This window comes from Oncorhynchus kisutch, linkage group LG28 (assembly GCF_002021735.2).
Source record: "Oncorhynchus kisutch isolate 150728-3 linkage group LG28, Okis_V2, whole genome shotgun sequence".
Taxonomy (NCBI): Eukaryota; Metazoa; Chordata; class Actinopteri; order Salmoniformes; family Salmonidae; genus Oncorhynchus; species Oncorhynchus kisutch.
This window is the reverse complement of record NC_034201.2, coordinates 45,624,422-45,639,260: the sequence shown is the minus strand read 5'-3', so window position 1 is coordinate 45,639,260 and position 14,839 is coordinate 45,624,422. Positions and strand designations below refer to the sequence as shown.

Here is a 14,839-nt window from a genome sequence, read left to right as displayed (position 1 = left end):
TATTTTTGCATATTTTTGACACTGAATGTTATCAGATCTTCAACCCAAAACCTTTTATTAGATAAAGGGAACCGGAGAGAACAAATAACAACCATTACATACTTATTTAATTTATTTCATGAGCAAAGTTATGCAACACCTAGTGCCCCTGTGTGAAAAAGTATTTGCCCTTACACTCAATAACTGGTTGTGCCTCCTTCAGCTGCAATGACTCCAACCAGATACTTCCTGTAGTTGTTGATCAGTCTCTCAGTCTCTCACTTCGCTGTGGAGGAATTTTGTCCCAGTCTTCCTGTAGTTGTTGCTCAGTCTCTCAGTCTCTCAGTCTCTCACTTCGCTGTGGAGGAATTTTGTCCCACTCGTCCTGTAGTTGTTGATCAGTCTCTCACTTCGCTGTGGAGGAATTTTGTCCCACTCTTCCTGTAGTTGTTGATCAGTCTCTCACTTCGCTGTGGAGGAATTTTGTCCCACTCTTCCTGTAGTTGTTGATCAGTCTCTCATGTCGCTGTGGAGGAACTCTTCCATGCAGAACGGTTTTAACTCAGCGACATTTGTGGGTTTTCAAACCTGAACTGCTCGTTTAAAGTCCTGCCACAACATCTCAAATGGGATTAGGTCTGGACTTGGACTAGGCCATTCAAAAAATGTCAAATTTGTTGCTTTTTAGCCATTTTCACGTAGACTTGATTGTGTATTTTGGATCATTATCTTGCTGCATGACCCAGCTGTGCTTCAGCTCACAGACAGATGGCCTGACATTATCCTGTAGACGTGTCTGATACAGAGCATTCCTTCTATTTTAAGACAAGTCGCCCAGGTCCCGAGGTAGCAAAGCATCCCCAAACCATCACACTCCCACCACCATGCTTGACCATTAGTATGGAGGTTCTTACTGTGGAATTCACTGTTTGGTTTTCACCAGACATAAATGGGACCCATGTCATCCAAAAAGTTGACTCAAATTTGCCACAAAAGCACCTGAAAGCACCTGGATGATCATCAAGGACTCGTGGAAGAATGTTCCATGGAGAGATGAGTCAGAAGTATAACTTTTTTTGACGACATGTTGATGAGTACAAGGGGGAAATTACTTTTTTCACACAGAGGCATTGGGTGTTGCATAACTTTGTTTCTGAAATAATTAATGAATTAAATTAAATAAGAATGTAATTGGTATGTTATTTGTTCACTCGGGTTCTGGCGGGAAGTGAGCTGGCAAATCCTAGATGCCATTGTCTGCCGTTGAGCCCTTGTGGAAAGGGAGGTTGAAAATGCCTATTTTTAAATTATTTCTCTCTTTGACTGTCTGTGACTAAGATCTAATTTACCTGGACTTAACATCTGCTGGAAGTATTACCCCCACAACAACTGCTTCACAGGATAATATACATTACTGCTGGATAAAACTACTTATCATCAATTCAGTTCACCCTGGGATAATACTCCCAAGCAGATGTTAAGTCCAGGAAAATTAGATCTTAGTCACAGACAGTCAAAGAGAGAAATCATTTTAAAATAGTTATTTACAACCTCCCTCTTCTCACCACTGACATCTATCTACACATGTGCATCAGTACAGCCCAGTCACCAGTTCAGGCTTAGAGAGAGGGTTTATCCTGCCCAGCAGAGGGCAGAACTGAGGCATTATAGACCTTTGATGAGGTTGGTGAATAGGACTGACTACAATGGATGATACAGTGATCCTTTAGTGGGCCTACTGCTCCTCTTAGATAATAGGGTTTCTTATTGAAATGTTCAGTGCTTTGGATGAGTTTGAGCAAGAAGAGGAGCAGAACCACCAGTTATTGATTACATAATGAGTGACTAGTTATTTGACAGACAAGGTTTGTTTTAGATCATGGAATATTAAACGGTCCGTCTGCAAAGTAGTCCATCTAAAACACAAACTCCAGGTTGCTATTGAAAGACCGTGTTCAGGGGATGAATTGGCTGCTGCTGGGATATGGTATTGTGTACCTTGGCTGTGCCCAAGCGCGTCTCCATCTCCCTACACTCCTGCTGCAGGGCGGCGATCTCCTTGTCCTTGGAGAGCAATGTGTCTGCGTGCTGCGCCAGGTCACGGGCTCGTTGACGGGCGAACGCCCGCTTGTACAGCTCCACCGGAGCTGGGGCATTCACCTAGACAGACGGGAAGGGTTAGAGGTTAAGGGTCAACACAAAGAAGGACTGTTCATCACAAATACCCCAGTTCTGACTGGTCGTGTTCTCATGTTATATAGTGGACTTATACCCCTTGACCCTTTCAGAAAGTATTATATATTGTAACCTGGCTATTCCCTGTAGGCAAGTCATTCAAGGTTCCAACTCTGAGTCACAAAAAAATTCAAAAATCAACATTTTCAAAATAAAATGTTTTCCTCTAATATGGTACTATTAAAGGCCCAGTGAACAAATTTTGTGAAATATATACAGTACCAGTCAAAAGCTTGGACACACCTACTCATTCAAGTAAAAAAAAGAAAAATTACAACTATTTTCTACATTGTAGAATAATAGTGAAGACATCAAAACTATGCAATAACACATATGGAATCATGTAGTAACCAACAAAGTGTTAAACAAATCAAAATATTTTTTTAGATTTTTTAAAAGTATCCACCCTTTGCCTTGATGACAGCTTTGCACACTCTTGGCATTCTCTCAAACAGCTCCATGAGTTAGCCACCTGGAATGCATTTCAATTAACAGGTGTGCCTCGTTGAAAGTTAATTTGTGGAATTTCTTTCCTTCTTAATGTGTTTGAGCCAATCAGTCATGTTGTGACTAGGTAGGGGCGGTATACAGAAGATAGCCCTATTTGGTAAAAGACCTAGTCCATCGTTACTTTAAGACAAGAAGGTCAGTCAATCTGTAAAATTTCAAGAACTTCTTCAAGTGAAGTTGCAAAAACCTGCAAGCACTATGATGAAACTGGCTCTCATGAGGACCACCACAGGAAAGGAAGACCCAGAGTTACTTCTGCTGCAGAAGATAAGTTCATTAGAGTTACTAACCTCAGAAATTGCAGGCCAAATAAATGCCAAATAAGAGTTAAAGTAACAGACACATCTCAACATCAACTGTTCAGAGGAGACTGCGTGAATCAGGCCTTCGTGGTTGAATTGCTGCAAAGACTATAATTTGTTTTTCAACAGGACAATGACTCAAAACACTCCTCTAGGCTGTGTAAGGGCTATTTGACCAAGAAAGAAGTGATGGAGTGCTGCATCAGATGACCTGGCCTTCACAATCACCCGACCTCAACCTAATTGAGATGGTTTGAGATATGTCGGACAGCAGAGTGAAGGTAAAGCATCAAACAAGTGCTCAGCATATGTGGGAACTTCTTCAAGACTGTTGGAAAAGCATTCCAGGTAATGCTGGTTGAGGGAATGCCAAGAGTGTGCAAAGCTGTCAAGGCAAATTGTGGCTACTTTGAAGAATCTCAAATATAAAATACATTTTTATTTGTTTAACACTTTTTTGGTTACTACATGAGTCCATATGTGTTATTTAATAGTTTTGATGTATTCACTATTATTCTACTGTAACGGTCTGAATGTAGTGGGTGAGGAGTCAGGCGCAGGAAGCAGAGAGTTCAGGGGAGTGCTATTTTAATGCACTGATAAACGCTGAACATAAGCCAACCCTCACAAAAACACAGGGCATACTGAACAAACAAATGCCCCAAACAGGGGGACTTAAACTGTCCAGGGAAAACCCACAAAATGGGAAAACACAAAACCCAATAGACGTGCACACAAGTACACCAAACAGACGATCACAATAATTAATCCCGCACAAGGAACCCTGCGGGCCGGCTGACTAATAAAGCCTTACTACCTAACTCAAAACAGCGGCACACAATCAACACATAAGGAGGGGGAGGAAATAATCAGTAGCAGCTAGTAGGCCGGCGACGACGACCGCCGAGCGCCACCCGAACGGGAAGGGGAGTGTCCTTCGGTCGGAGTCGTGACATCTACAATTTAAAATAAATAAATAGTAAAAATAAAGAAAAACCCTTGAATGAGTGTCCAAACTTTTGACTAAATGGGCTAAACTAACTTTATATGTATATATATACAAACATACTGTGGGGCAAAAAAGTATTTAGTCAGCCACCAATTGTGCAAGTTCTCCCACTTAAAAAGATGAGAGGCGTTTGACCTCTGTCATTGCCAACAAAGGGTAAATAACAAAGTATTGAGATAAACTTGTTATTGACCAAATACTTATTTTCCACCATAATTTGCAAATAGATTCATAAAGAAATCCTACAATGTGATTTTCTGGATTTTTTTTCTCATTTTGTCTGTCATAGTTGAAGTGTACCTTTGATGAAAATTACAGGCCTCTCTCATCTTTTTAAGTGGGAGAACTTGCACAGTTGGTGGCTGACTAAATACTTTTTTGCCCCACTGTGTGTGTGTATATATATATATATATATATTTATTTTAGGGGGTGCTTCAGCACCCCTACTTCTGGTGGCTATGTCTCCGGGGACAAATTAGCTAGCAACAGAAAGCTAGCTAAATATCCATGAATGTTTCATGTGTTTCGACCTGTCCTCAAATGAAGATAGTTGGTTTTGGTGTTTGAACCTGTTGTACCATGAACGTGTCTGATGGAGATAGACAAAAATCAACATAAGCACGCAGACGTGCGTTGTGGAGACGGAGAGCTCGGCACATAACTGTCATTTCAAAGTGTTTTAATTCAATATCAAAGACAGTCTATAAATAACATTTAGGTCAGCACTGTTCAAAAGAAGAAGAAATAGATTTGGACACTCTGAAAGGTCTGTCTTTTGCTTCTCATTTGAGGCTTTACTATTGATTGTGCTGCTCTAGGAAAAGGAGAAAGGGGTGGGAGAAGAGAGATAAGGGGAGAAAGAATGAGGGAGGGTGAGAGGGAGGGAGGGAGGGTGAGAGGGAGGGAGGGTGAGAGGGAGGGCGAGAGAGAGAGGGAGGGAGGGAGGGAGGGAGGGAGGGAGGGTGAGAGGGAGAGAGCGAGAGACAGTGTGCCATCACAGCAGCAAGATTTGTGACCTGTTGCCACGAGAAATGGGCAACCAGTGAAGAACAAACACATTTGTAAATATAACCCATATTTATGCTTATTTATTTTATCTTGTGTCCTTTACCATTTGTACATTGTTAAAACACTGTATATATATATATAATATGACATTTGTAATGTCTTTACTGTTTTGAAACTTCTGTATGTGTAATGTTTACTGTTAATTTTTGTTGTTTTTCACTTTATATATTCACTTTGTATGTTGTCTACCTCACTTGCTTTGGCAATGTTAACACATGTTTCCATTGCCAATAAAGCCCTTGAATTGAATTGAATTGAATTGAGAGAGAGAGAGAGCGAGAGAGAGAGCGAGAGGGAGGTTGAGAGGGAGAAAGAGAGAGGGCTAAAGAGAGGTAGGTTGAGAGGGAGAAAGAGGGCTATAGAGAGGGAGGTTGAGCGGGAGAAAGAGGGCTATAGAGAGGGAGGTTGAGAGGGAGAAAGAGAGAGGGCTAGAGAGAGGGAGGTTGAGAGCGAGAAAGAGAAAGAGGGCGAGAGAGAGGGAGGTTGAGAGGGGGAAAGAGGAAGAGGGCTAGAAAGAGGGAGGGGGTATTTCTCAGGCTGGTGAACAGGTCCTGTGTGGAATACTGAGGCAGCCAATGGGCTGGTGGCTGGCCTGGTGGCCTGGATAGAGACAGGAGGTTGTACTAATTATCCCAGACCTGGTGGAGGGGGGGGGGGGGGGGAGTGGCTGATTAGCCCAGACCTGGGGGAGGGAGGGGAAGGGAGTGGCTGATTAGCCCAGACCTGGGGGAGGGAGGGGAAGGGAGTGGCTGATTAGCCCAGACCTGGGGGAGGGGGAGGGGGGGGGGGGGGGGGAGTGGCTGATTAGCCCAGACCTGGGGGAGGGAGGGGCTGATTAGCCTAGACCTGGTGGAGGGGGGGGCTGATTAGCCCAGACCTGGTGGAGGGGGGAGGGAGGGGCTGATTAGCCCAGACCTGGGGGAGGGGGAGGGGAGGGGGGGGGGGGGAGTGGCTGATTAGCCCAGACCTGGGGGGGGGAGTGGCTGATTAGCCCAGACCTGGGGGAGGGAGGGGCTGATTAGCCCAGACCTGGTGGAGGGGGGAGGGAGGGGCTGATTAGCCCAGACCTGGGGGAGGGAGGGGCTGATTAGCCCAGACCTGGTGGAGGGAGGGGAAGGGAGTGGCTGATTAGCCCAGACCTGGGGGAGGGAGGGGAAGGGAGTGGCTGATTAGCCCAGACCTGGGGGAGGGAGGGGAAGGGAGTGGCTGATTAGCCCAGACCTGGGGGAGGGAGGGGGGGGGGGGGGGGAGTGGCTGATTAGCCCAGACCTGGGGGAGGGAGGGGCTGATTAGCCCAGACCTGGTGGAGGGGGGGGGGGGCTGATTAGCCCAGACCTGGGGGAGGGAGGGGCTGATTAGCCCAGACCTGGGGGAGGGAGGGGAAGGGAGTGGCTGATTAGCCCAGACCTGGGGGAGGGAGGGGAAGGGAGTGGCTGATTAGCCCAGGCCTGGGGGAGAGGGGGAGGGAGTGGCTGATTAGCCCAGACCTGGGGGAGCGAGTGGCTGATTAGCTAAGAGAGTTGACACGTAGAGTTGAATGCTGCTTCCACAAGGTAAAGCCTACTACGTATTTAACCTTTTCTATTTCCCTTTAAGAACATTACAATCTAAAGAGGAGCAGAGAATTTGACAATGTTATAACTGGCTATTGCTATAATACCTAAACTATCCACCTGGACAGCAATGCCACAACACATTTAATTCTTCTTCATAACCAATCACAATGACTCCATTTACTGTTTAGGGGCACTAGTATTCTCAAACAATGACTGCAATTCATCACTCAGTGAACCATTCAGTGCTGCTCATTACAGTGATTTGATTTGGATGTTGCCACTTGTTAAGGAGTCAGGTCCTCTGGTGAAGGCCAAGACAGTGGACACGTAAGCTTTAATAAAAACAGTGACACTAGCAGGAACAGTGTTTATCTTTTCTTTCAAGCAGTCACGCCCTTCCGTCATTGGTGCAGAGCAGTGTCAAGCAGAGCTGGGTTCTTCAAGCAGTCACGCCCTTCCGTCATTGGTGCAGAGCTGGGTTCTTCATGCAGTCACGGTCTTCCATCATTGGTGCAGAGCTGGGTTCTTCAAGCAGTCACGCCCTTCCGTCATTGGTGCAGAGCTGGGTTCTTCAAGCAGTCACGGTCTTCCATCATTGGTGCAGAGCTGGGTTCTTCAAGCAGTCACGCCCTTCCGTCATTGGTGCAGAGCTGGGTTCTTCAAGCAGTCACGCCCTTCCATCATTGGTGCAGAGCTGGGTTCTTCAAGCAGTCACGCCCTTACATCATTGTTGCAGAGCTGGGTTCTTCAAGCAGTCACGCCCTTACATCATTGTTGCAGAGCTGGGTTCTTCAAGCAGTCACGCCCTTCCGTCATTGGTGCAGAGTTAGCCTCTTCACAGTTCTCACAGTTCTCACTGCTCTGCAGACTTGGGCTCAGGTAGTAGTAGTTTTCTTTCAAACACTTTGAGCTATGCTTGATTGAGTTGCCTGGCACATTTGAACCAATGGAATAGTTCCAAAAGTGCAAACCCTGCATCAGGAAGGCTCATAGAAACGGTCAAAGAAAACAATACAGGCTCTGCTTGCCACAGCTCTGCACCAATGACGGAAAGGAAGGAGAGAGCAGGTGGAAGACGGTGTCCCCTCTCTCTGGTCAGTCTCACCAGAGGAAAGGAAGGAGAGAGCAGGTGGAAGACGGTGTCCCCTCTCTCTGGTCAGTCTCACCAGAGGAAAGGAAGGAGAGAGCAGGTGGAAGACGGTGACCCCTCTCTCTGGTCAGTCTCACCAGAGGAAAGGAAGGAGAGAGCAGTGACCCTGAGATGTGGTTGGGAAAAATCCGAAACTCGATCATCTTTCTAGAGCTCCGACTTTTCGACCTGAAGATCAGTGACGTCGTGATTTGACCTCGTTGACCAGATGCAGGTAACACCAGTCCAGTAAAACAAAAAAAGCAAATTATTTCAATTCATCATAGAGCTGCACACTGCCTCACAAGTGCCAAACCAACTGATCTATTTTGCTATCAAAGCTTGAGTTTTGAAATATAATATCGTCTGATTAATAACAATATTGGCAGGCCAATCATATAGCCAATATGCTGTGATAATGTATTAGGCCAATTGCCTAAACCTCATTCCTACAAAACTGTTTGTGTGAGGTTAATGTAAAAAAAAATAATCTGAGCAGTAGCTTGCTTTTTGACTGAAAGTGATCTTGACTCAGAAAAGGTTGGTGACCACTGGTCTAGACTGTACATGTAAAGAGTAAGACACTGGGAGTCTAGACTATATCTGTAGAGTAGGTGTAGTGTACCACTTTGAGGTTAGCCTCCTGTAGTTTGTGTGCTCTGTCCTCCAGCCTCCTAGCGATGACAGCCAGCTCTATGTTCTTCCTCCTCAGACGCTTCACCTTCTCCTCCGTCTCCGGGGCGCTGCTCTTACGCTGCAGTGTGAGAGAAGGATAAAGAGAGAGGTCAGCGGTAGTTGCCGAGGGGAAGACGGGCTCATAATAATGCCTGAAACGGAGCAAATGGAATGGGATCGAAACCATGGAAACCATGGAAACCATGTGCTTGGTGTATTTGATACCATTCCATTTATTCTGCTCCAGCCGTTACCATGAGCCCGTCCTCCCCAATTAAGGTGCCACCAACACCGTGTGAGAGAGATGTATCAAAACCCTCCTCCACAGGCCTGCAGCTCTGTCTGACACAGCAGGACAGGTGTTGTGAGAACAGGACCAAAATAGTACAGTAGCTGGAACTGAAGAGAAGAGCTCAAAAGACAAAAGCTAGTTCTGGTTTTAAGTTTTAACTCCACAGCTCTGGAAACTTTTTCCCAAGACCCTTGGAACTTGGTCTTTTGTGGGGGGCAATTCCACTGTAACAGAGTGACGCTGAGATTACCATCGTTCCCTTTAAAATGTGTGTCCAACAAACAAACAAAAACAACGATTTCCAATGTTAAACAAGCCATTACAACTCTACTTCCACAGAACATTTGACAAAAACGGTTTGTGACGTCATTCTGTTGAACAAACTTGGCATCTGCACTGTTCAAGTAAATGTGCTTTTGTAAAATGTTCAATGGAAATGGTTAAAAGTAGTCCTTGAGCATCGAGTTACGGTCAATCCTTGTTTTTTGCTTGACATACATTTTAAGGCCAGGCATTTTTTTCACCCTAACAGGGAGTTTTGTTCCACTTAATCAGATCACAATCAAACTTTTACCAGTTGAATGTTGACACAAATATACTTATTTTTTTGTAGAAACAGTTCAGAAGTATTTTTTATAAATGTACAAATGAACCGATATGTCATTAATTACATATGTGCATATTAGCATACCATGCAAATTAACTTGTCATAACACCGGCTAAAGTAAATATGACTTGTCCAGAGCAGATTGTGGGTAATTACTATTTTCATCTTTCAATCTGTCAAGCACTGAATACATTTTTTGGCGTCATTTTCCCCCTAAATAAGTTAACTTCATTTTTTTATTTCAAGATAACATATCAACAATGCCCTCTGGGAGACAATATAGTGCATTTGGAAAGTATTCAGACCCCTTGACCTTTTCCACATTTTGTTAGGTTACAGCCGTATTCTAAAATTGATTTAAAAAAAAAATCCTCATCAATCTACAAGCTTGGCACACCTGTATTTGGGGCTGCAGATCCTCTCAAATCAAATCAAATCTAATTTTATTTGTCACATACACATGGTTAGCAGATGTTAATGCGAGTGTAGCGAAATGCTTGTGCTTCTAGTTCCGACAATGCAGTAATAACGAACAAGTGATCTAACTAACAATTCCAAAAAAAACTACTGTCTTATACACAGTGTAAGGGGATAAAGAATATGTACATAAGGATATATGAATGAGTGATGGTACAGAGCAGCATAGGCAAGATACAGTAGATGATATCGAGTACAGTATATACATATGAGATGAGTATGTAAACCAAGTGGCATAGTTAAAGTGGCTAGTGATACATGTATTACATAAGGATGCAGTCGATGATATAGAGTACAGTATCTACGTATGCATATGAGATGAATAATGTAGGGTAAGTAACATTATATAAGGTAGCATTGTTTAAAGTGGCTAGTGATATATTTACATCATTTCCCATCAATTCCCATGATTAAAGTGGCTGGAGTAGAGTCAGTGGCATTGACAGTGTGTTGGCAGTAGCCACTCAATGTTAGTGGTGGCTGTTTAACAGTCTGATGGCCTTGAGATAGAAGCTGTTTTTCAGTCTCTCGGTCCCAGCTTTGATGCACCTGTACTGACCTCGCCTTCTGGATGACAGCGGGGTGAACAGGCAGTGGCTCGGGTGGTTGATGTCCTTGATGATCTTTATGGCCTTCCTGTAGCATCGGGTGGTGTAGGTGTCCTGGAGGGCAGGTAGTTTGCCCCCGGTGATGCGTTGTGCAGACCTCCCTACCCTCTGGAGAGCCTTACGGTTGAGGGCGGTGCAGTTGCCATACCAGGCGGTGATACAGCCCGCCAGGATGCTCTCGATTGTGCATCTGTAGAAGTTTGTGAGTGCTTTTGGTGACAAGACGAATTTCTTCAGCCTCCTGAGGTTGAAGAGGCGCTGCTGCGCCTTCCTCACGATGCTGTCTGTGTGAGTGGACCAATTCAGTTTGTCTGTGATGTGTATGCCGAGGAACTTAAAACTTGCTACCCTCTCCACTACTGTTCCATCGATGTGGATGGGGGGGTGTTCCCTCTGCTGTTTCCTGAAGTCCACAATCATCTCCTTAGTTTTGTTGACGTTGAGTGTGAGGTTATTTTCCTGACACCACACTCCGAGGGCCCTCACCTCCTCCCTGTAGGCCGTCTCGTCGTTGTTGGTAATCAAGCCTACCACTGTTGTGTCGTCCGCAAACTTGATGATTGAGTTGGAGGCGTGCGTGGCCACGCAGTCGTGGGTGAACAGGGAGTACAGGAGAGGGCTCAGAACGCACCCTTGTGGGGCCCCAGTGTTGAGGATCAGCGGGGAGGAGATGTTGTTGCCTACCCTCACCACCTGGGGGCGGCCCGTCAGGAAGTCCAGTACCCAGTTGCACAGGGCGGGGTCGAGACCCAGGGTCTCGAGCTTGATGACGACCTTGGAGGGTACTATGGTGTTGAATGCCGAGCTGTAGTCGATGAACAGCATTCTCACATAGGTATTCCTCTTGTCCAGATGGGTTAGGGCAGTGTGCAGTGTGGTTGAGATTGCATCGTCTGTGGACCTATTTGGGCGGTAAGCAAATTGGAGTGGGTCAAGGGTGTCAGGTAGGGTGGAGGTGATATGGTCCTTGACTAGTCTCTCAAAGCACTTCATGATGATGGATGTGAGTGCTACGGGGCGGTAGTCGTTTAGCTCAGTTACCTTAGCTTTCTTGGGAACAGGAACAATGGTGGCCCTCTTGAAGCATGTGGGAACAGCAGACTGGTATAGGGATTGGTTGAATATGTCCGTAAACACACCGGCCAGCTGGTCTGCGCATGCTCTGAGGGCGCGGCTGGGGATGCCGTCTGGGCCTGCAGCCTTGCGAGGGTTAACACGTTTAAATGTCTTACTCACTTCGGCTGCAGTGAAGGAGAGACCGCATGTTTTCGTTGCAGGCCGTGTCAGTGGCACTGTATTGTCCTCAAAGCGGGCAAAAAAGTTGTTTAGTCTGCCTGGGAGCAAGACATCCTGGTCCGTGACTGGGCTGGGTTTCTTCCTGTAGTCCGTGATTGACTGTAGACCCTGCCACATGCCTCTTGTGTCTGAGCCGTTGAATTGAGATTGAGATTCTACTTTGTCTCTGTACTGGCGCTTAGCTTGTTTGATAGCCTTGCGGAGGGAATAGCTGCGCTGTTTGTATTCAGCCATGTTACCAGACACCTTGCCCTGATTAAAAGCAGTGGTTCGCGCCTTCAGTTCCACACGAATGCTGCCATCAATCCACGGTTTCTGGTTGGGGAATGTTTTAATCGTTGCTATGGGAACGACATCTTCAACGCACGTTCTAATGAACTCGCACACCGAATCAGCGTATTCGTCAATGTTGTTGGCTGACGCAATACGAAACATCTCCCAGTCCACGTGATGGAAGCAGTCTTGGAGTGTGGAGTCAGCTTGGTCGGACCAGCGTTGGACAGACCTCAGCGTGGGAGCTTCTTGTTTTAGTTTCTGTCTGTAGGCAGGGATCAACAAAATGGAGTCGTGGTCAGCTTTTCCGAAAGGGGGGCGGGGCAGGGCCTTATATGCGTCGCGGAAGTTAGAGTAACAATGATCCAGGGTCTTTCCACCCCTGGTTGCGCAATCGATATGCTGATAAAATTTAGGGAGTCTTGTTTTCAGATTAGCCTTGTTAAAATCCCCAGCTACAATGAATGCAGCCTCCGGATAAATCGTTTCCAGTTTGCAGAGAGTTAAATAAAGTTCGTTCAGAGCCATCGATGTGTCTGCTTGGGGGGGGATATATACGGCTGTGATTATAATCGAAGAGAATTCTCTTGGTAGATAATGCGGTCTACATTTGATTGTGAGGAATTCTAAATCAGGTGAACAGAAGGATTTGAGTTCCTGTATGTTTCTTTCATCACACCATGTCACGTTGGCCATAAGGCATACGCCCCCGCCCCTCTTCTTACCAGAAAGATGTTCGCTTCTGTCCGCGCGATGCGTGGAGAAACCCGCTGGCTGCACCGCTTCGGATTGCGTCTCTCCAGTGAGCCACGTTTCCGTGAAACAGAGAACGTTACAGTCTCTGATGTCCCTCTGGAATGCTACCCTTGCTCGGATTTCATCAACCTTGTTGTCAAGAGACTGGACATTGGCAAGAAGAATGCTAGGGAGTGGTGCACGGTGTGCCCGTCTCCGGAGTCTGACCAGAAGACCGCTTCGTTTCCCTCTTTTTCTGAGTCGTTTTTTTGGGTCGCTGCATGGGAACCATCCCGTGGCGCTGGTTGTAAGGCAGAACACAGGATCCGCATCGCGAAAAACATATTCTTGGTCGTACTGGTGGTGAGTTGACGCTGATCTTATATTCAGTAGTTCTTCTCGGCTGTATGTGATGAAACCTAAGATGACCTGGGGTACTAGTGTAAGAAATAACACGTAAAAAAACAAAAAACTGCATAGTTTCCTAGGAACGCGAAGCGAGGCGGCCATCTCTGTCGGCGCCAGTTTTCAGGTTTCAAGCTCTGTCAGGTTGTATGGGGGAGTGTTGCTGCACAGCTATTTTCAGGTCTCTCCAGAGATGTTAGATCAGGTTCAAATCCGGGCTCTGGTTGGGCCACTCAAGGACATTCAGAGACTTGTCCAGAAGCCAATCCTGCGTTGTCTTGGCTGTGTGCATAGGGTCGTTGTCCTGTTGGAAGGTGAGGTCCTGAGCGCTCCGAAGCAGGTTTTCATCAAGGATCTCTCTGTACTTTGCTCTGTTCATCTTTGCCTCGATCCTGACTCATCTCCGGGTCTCTGCCACTGAAAAACATCCCCACAGAATGATGCTGCCACCACCATGCTTCACCGTAGGGATGGTGCCAGGTTTCCTCCAGACGTGGCGCTTAGCATTCAGGCCAAGAATTCAATCGTGGTTTCATCACACCAGATACTTTTGCTTCTCATGGTCTGAGAGTCTTTAGGTGCCTTTTGGCAAACTCCAAGTGGGCTGCCATGTGCCTTTTACTGAGGAGTGGCTTCCGTCTGGCCATTGTACCATAAAGGCTTAGAGTCTATATAGAGTACATTGTGTGCAAAAGGCATGAGGAGGTTGGCGAATAATTACAATTTAGCAGATTAACACTGGAGTGATAAATGATCAGATGGTCATGTGCAGGTAGAGATATTGGTGTACAAAAGAACAGAAAAGTAAATAAATAAAAACAGTATGGGGATGAGGTAGGTAAATTGGGTGGGCTATTTACCGATGGACTATGTACAGCTGCAGTGATCGGTTAGCTGCTCAGATAGCAGATGTTTAAAGTTGGTGAGGGAGATAAGTCTCCAACTTTAGCGATTTTTGCAATTCGTTCCAGTCACAGTCAGCAGAGAACTGGAAGGAAAGGCGGCCAAATGAGGTGTTGGCTTTACGGATGATCAGTGAGATACACCTGCTGGAGCGCGTGCTACGGGTGGGTGTTGCCATCGTGACCAGTGAACTGAGATAAGGCAGAGCTTTACCTAGCATGGACTTGTAGATGACCTGGAGCCAGTGGGTCTGGCGACGAATATGTTGCCAGGGCCACCCGACTAGAGCATACAGGTCACAGTGGGGTGGTGTAAAGTGATTTGGTAACAAAACAGATGGCACTGTGATAAACTGCATTCAGTTTGCTGAGTAGAGAATTGGAAGAGTATTGGAAGCAGTGTGACAGGGTCTAGGTCTGCTGGTTCAGTACCACTATGTCTTGGCTCATTCAGTGTGACAGGGTCTAGGTCTACTGGTTCAGTACCACTACGTCTTGGCTCATTCAGTGTGACAGGGTCTAGGTCTGTTGGTTCAGTACCACTACGTCTTGGCTCGTTCAATGTGACAGGGTCTAGGTCTGCTGGTTCAGTACCACTATGTCTTGGCTCATTCAGTGTGACAGGGTCTAGGTCTGCTGGTTCAGTACCACTACGTCTTGGCTCATTCAGTGTGACAGGGTCTAGGTCTGTTGGTTCAGTACCACTACGTCTTGGCTCGTTCAATGTGACAGGGTCTAGGTCTGCTGGTTCAGTACCACTACGTCTTGGTTCATTCAGTG

The 14,839-nt window shown here is 46.1% G+C and overlaps 1 protein-coding gene across 1 annotated transcript in view; it reads right to left on the bottom strand.

Annotated features, from left to right (window-relative positions):
• tspoap1 (TSPO associated protein 1) overlaps positions 1 to 14,839 on the bottom strand; it is a 193,411-nt gene that overhangs the window by 106,605 nt on the left and 71,967 nt on the right. Inside the window, exons 4-5 of the mRNA XM_031807691.1 lie at positions 8,415 to 8,543; positions 1,978 to 2,139 (exon numbers count right to left, since the gene is read on the bottom strand). Coding sequence (XP_031663551.1) covers positions 1,978 to 2,139; positions 8,415 to 8,543 — 291 coding nt within the window. The remainder of the gene's footprint in view (positions 1 to 1,977; positions 2,140 to 8,414; positions 8,544 to 14,839) is intronic.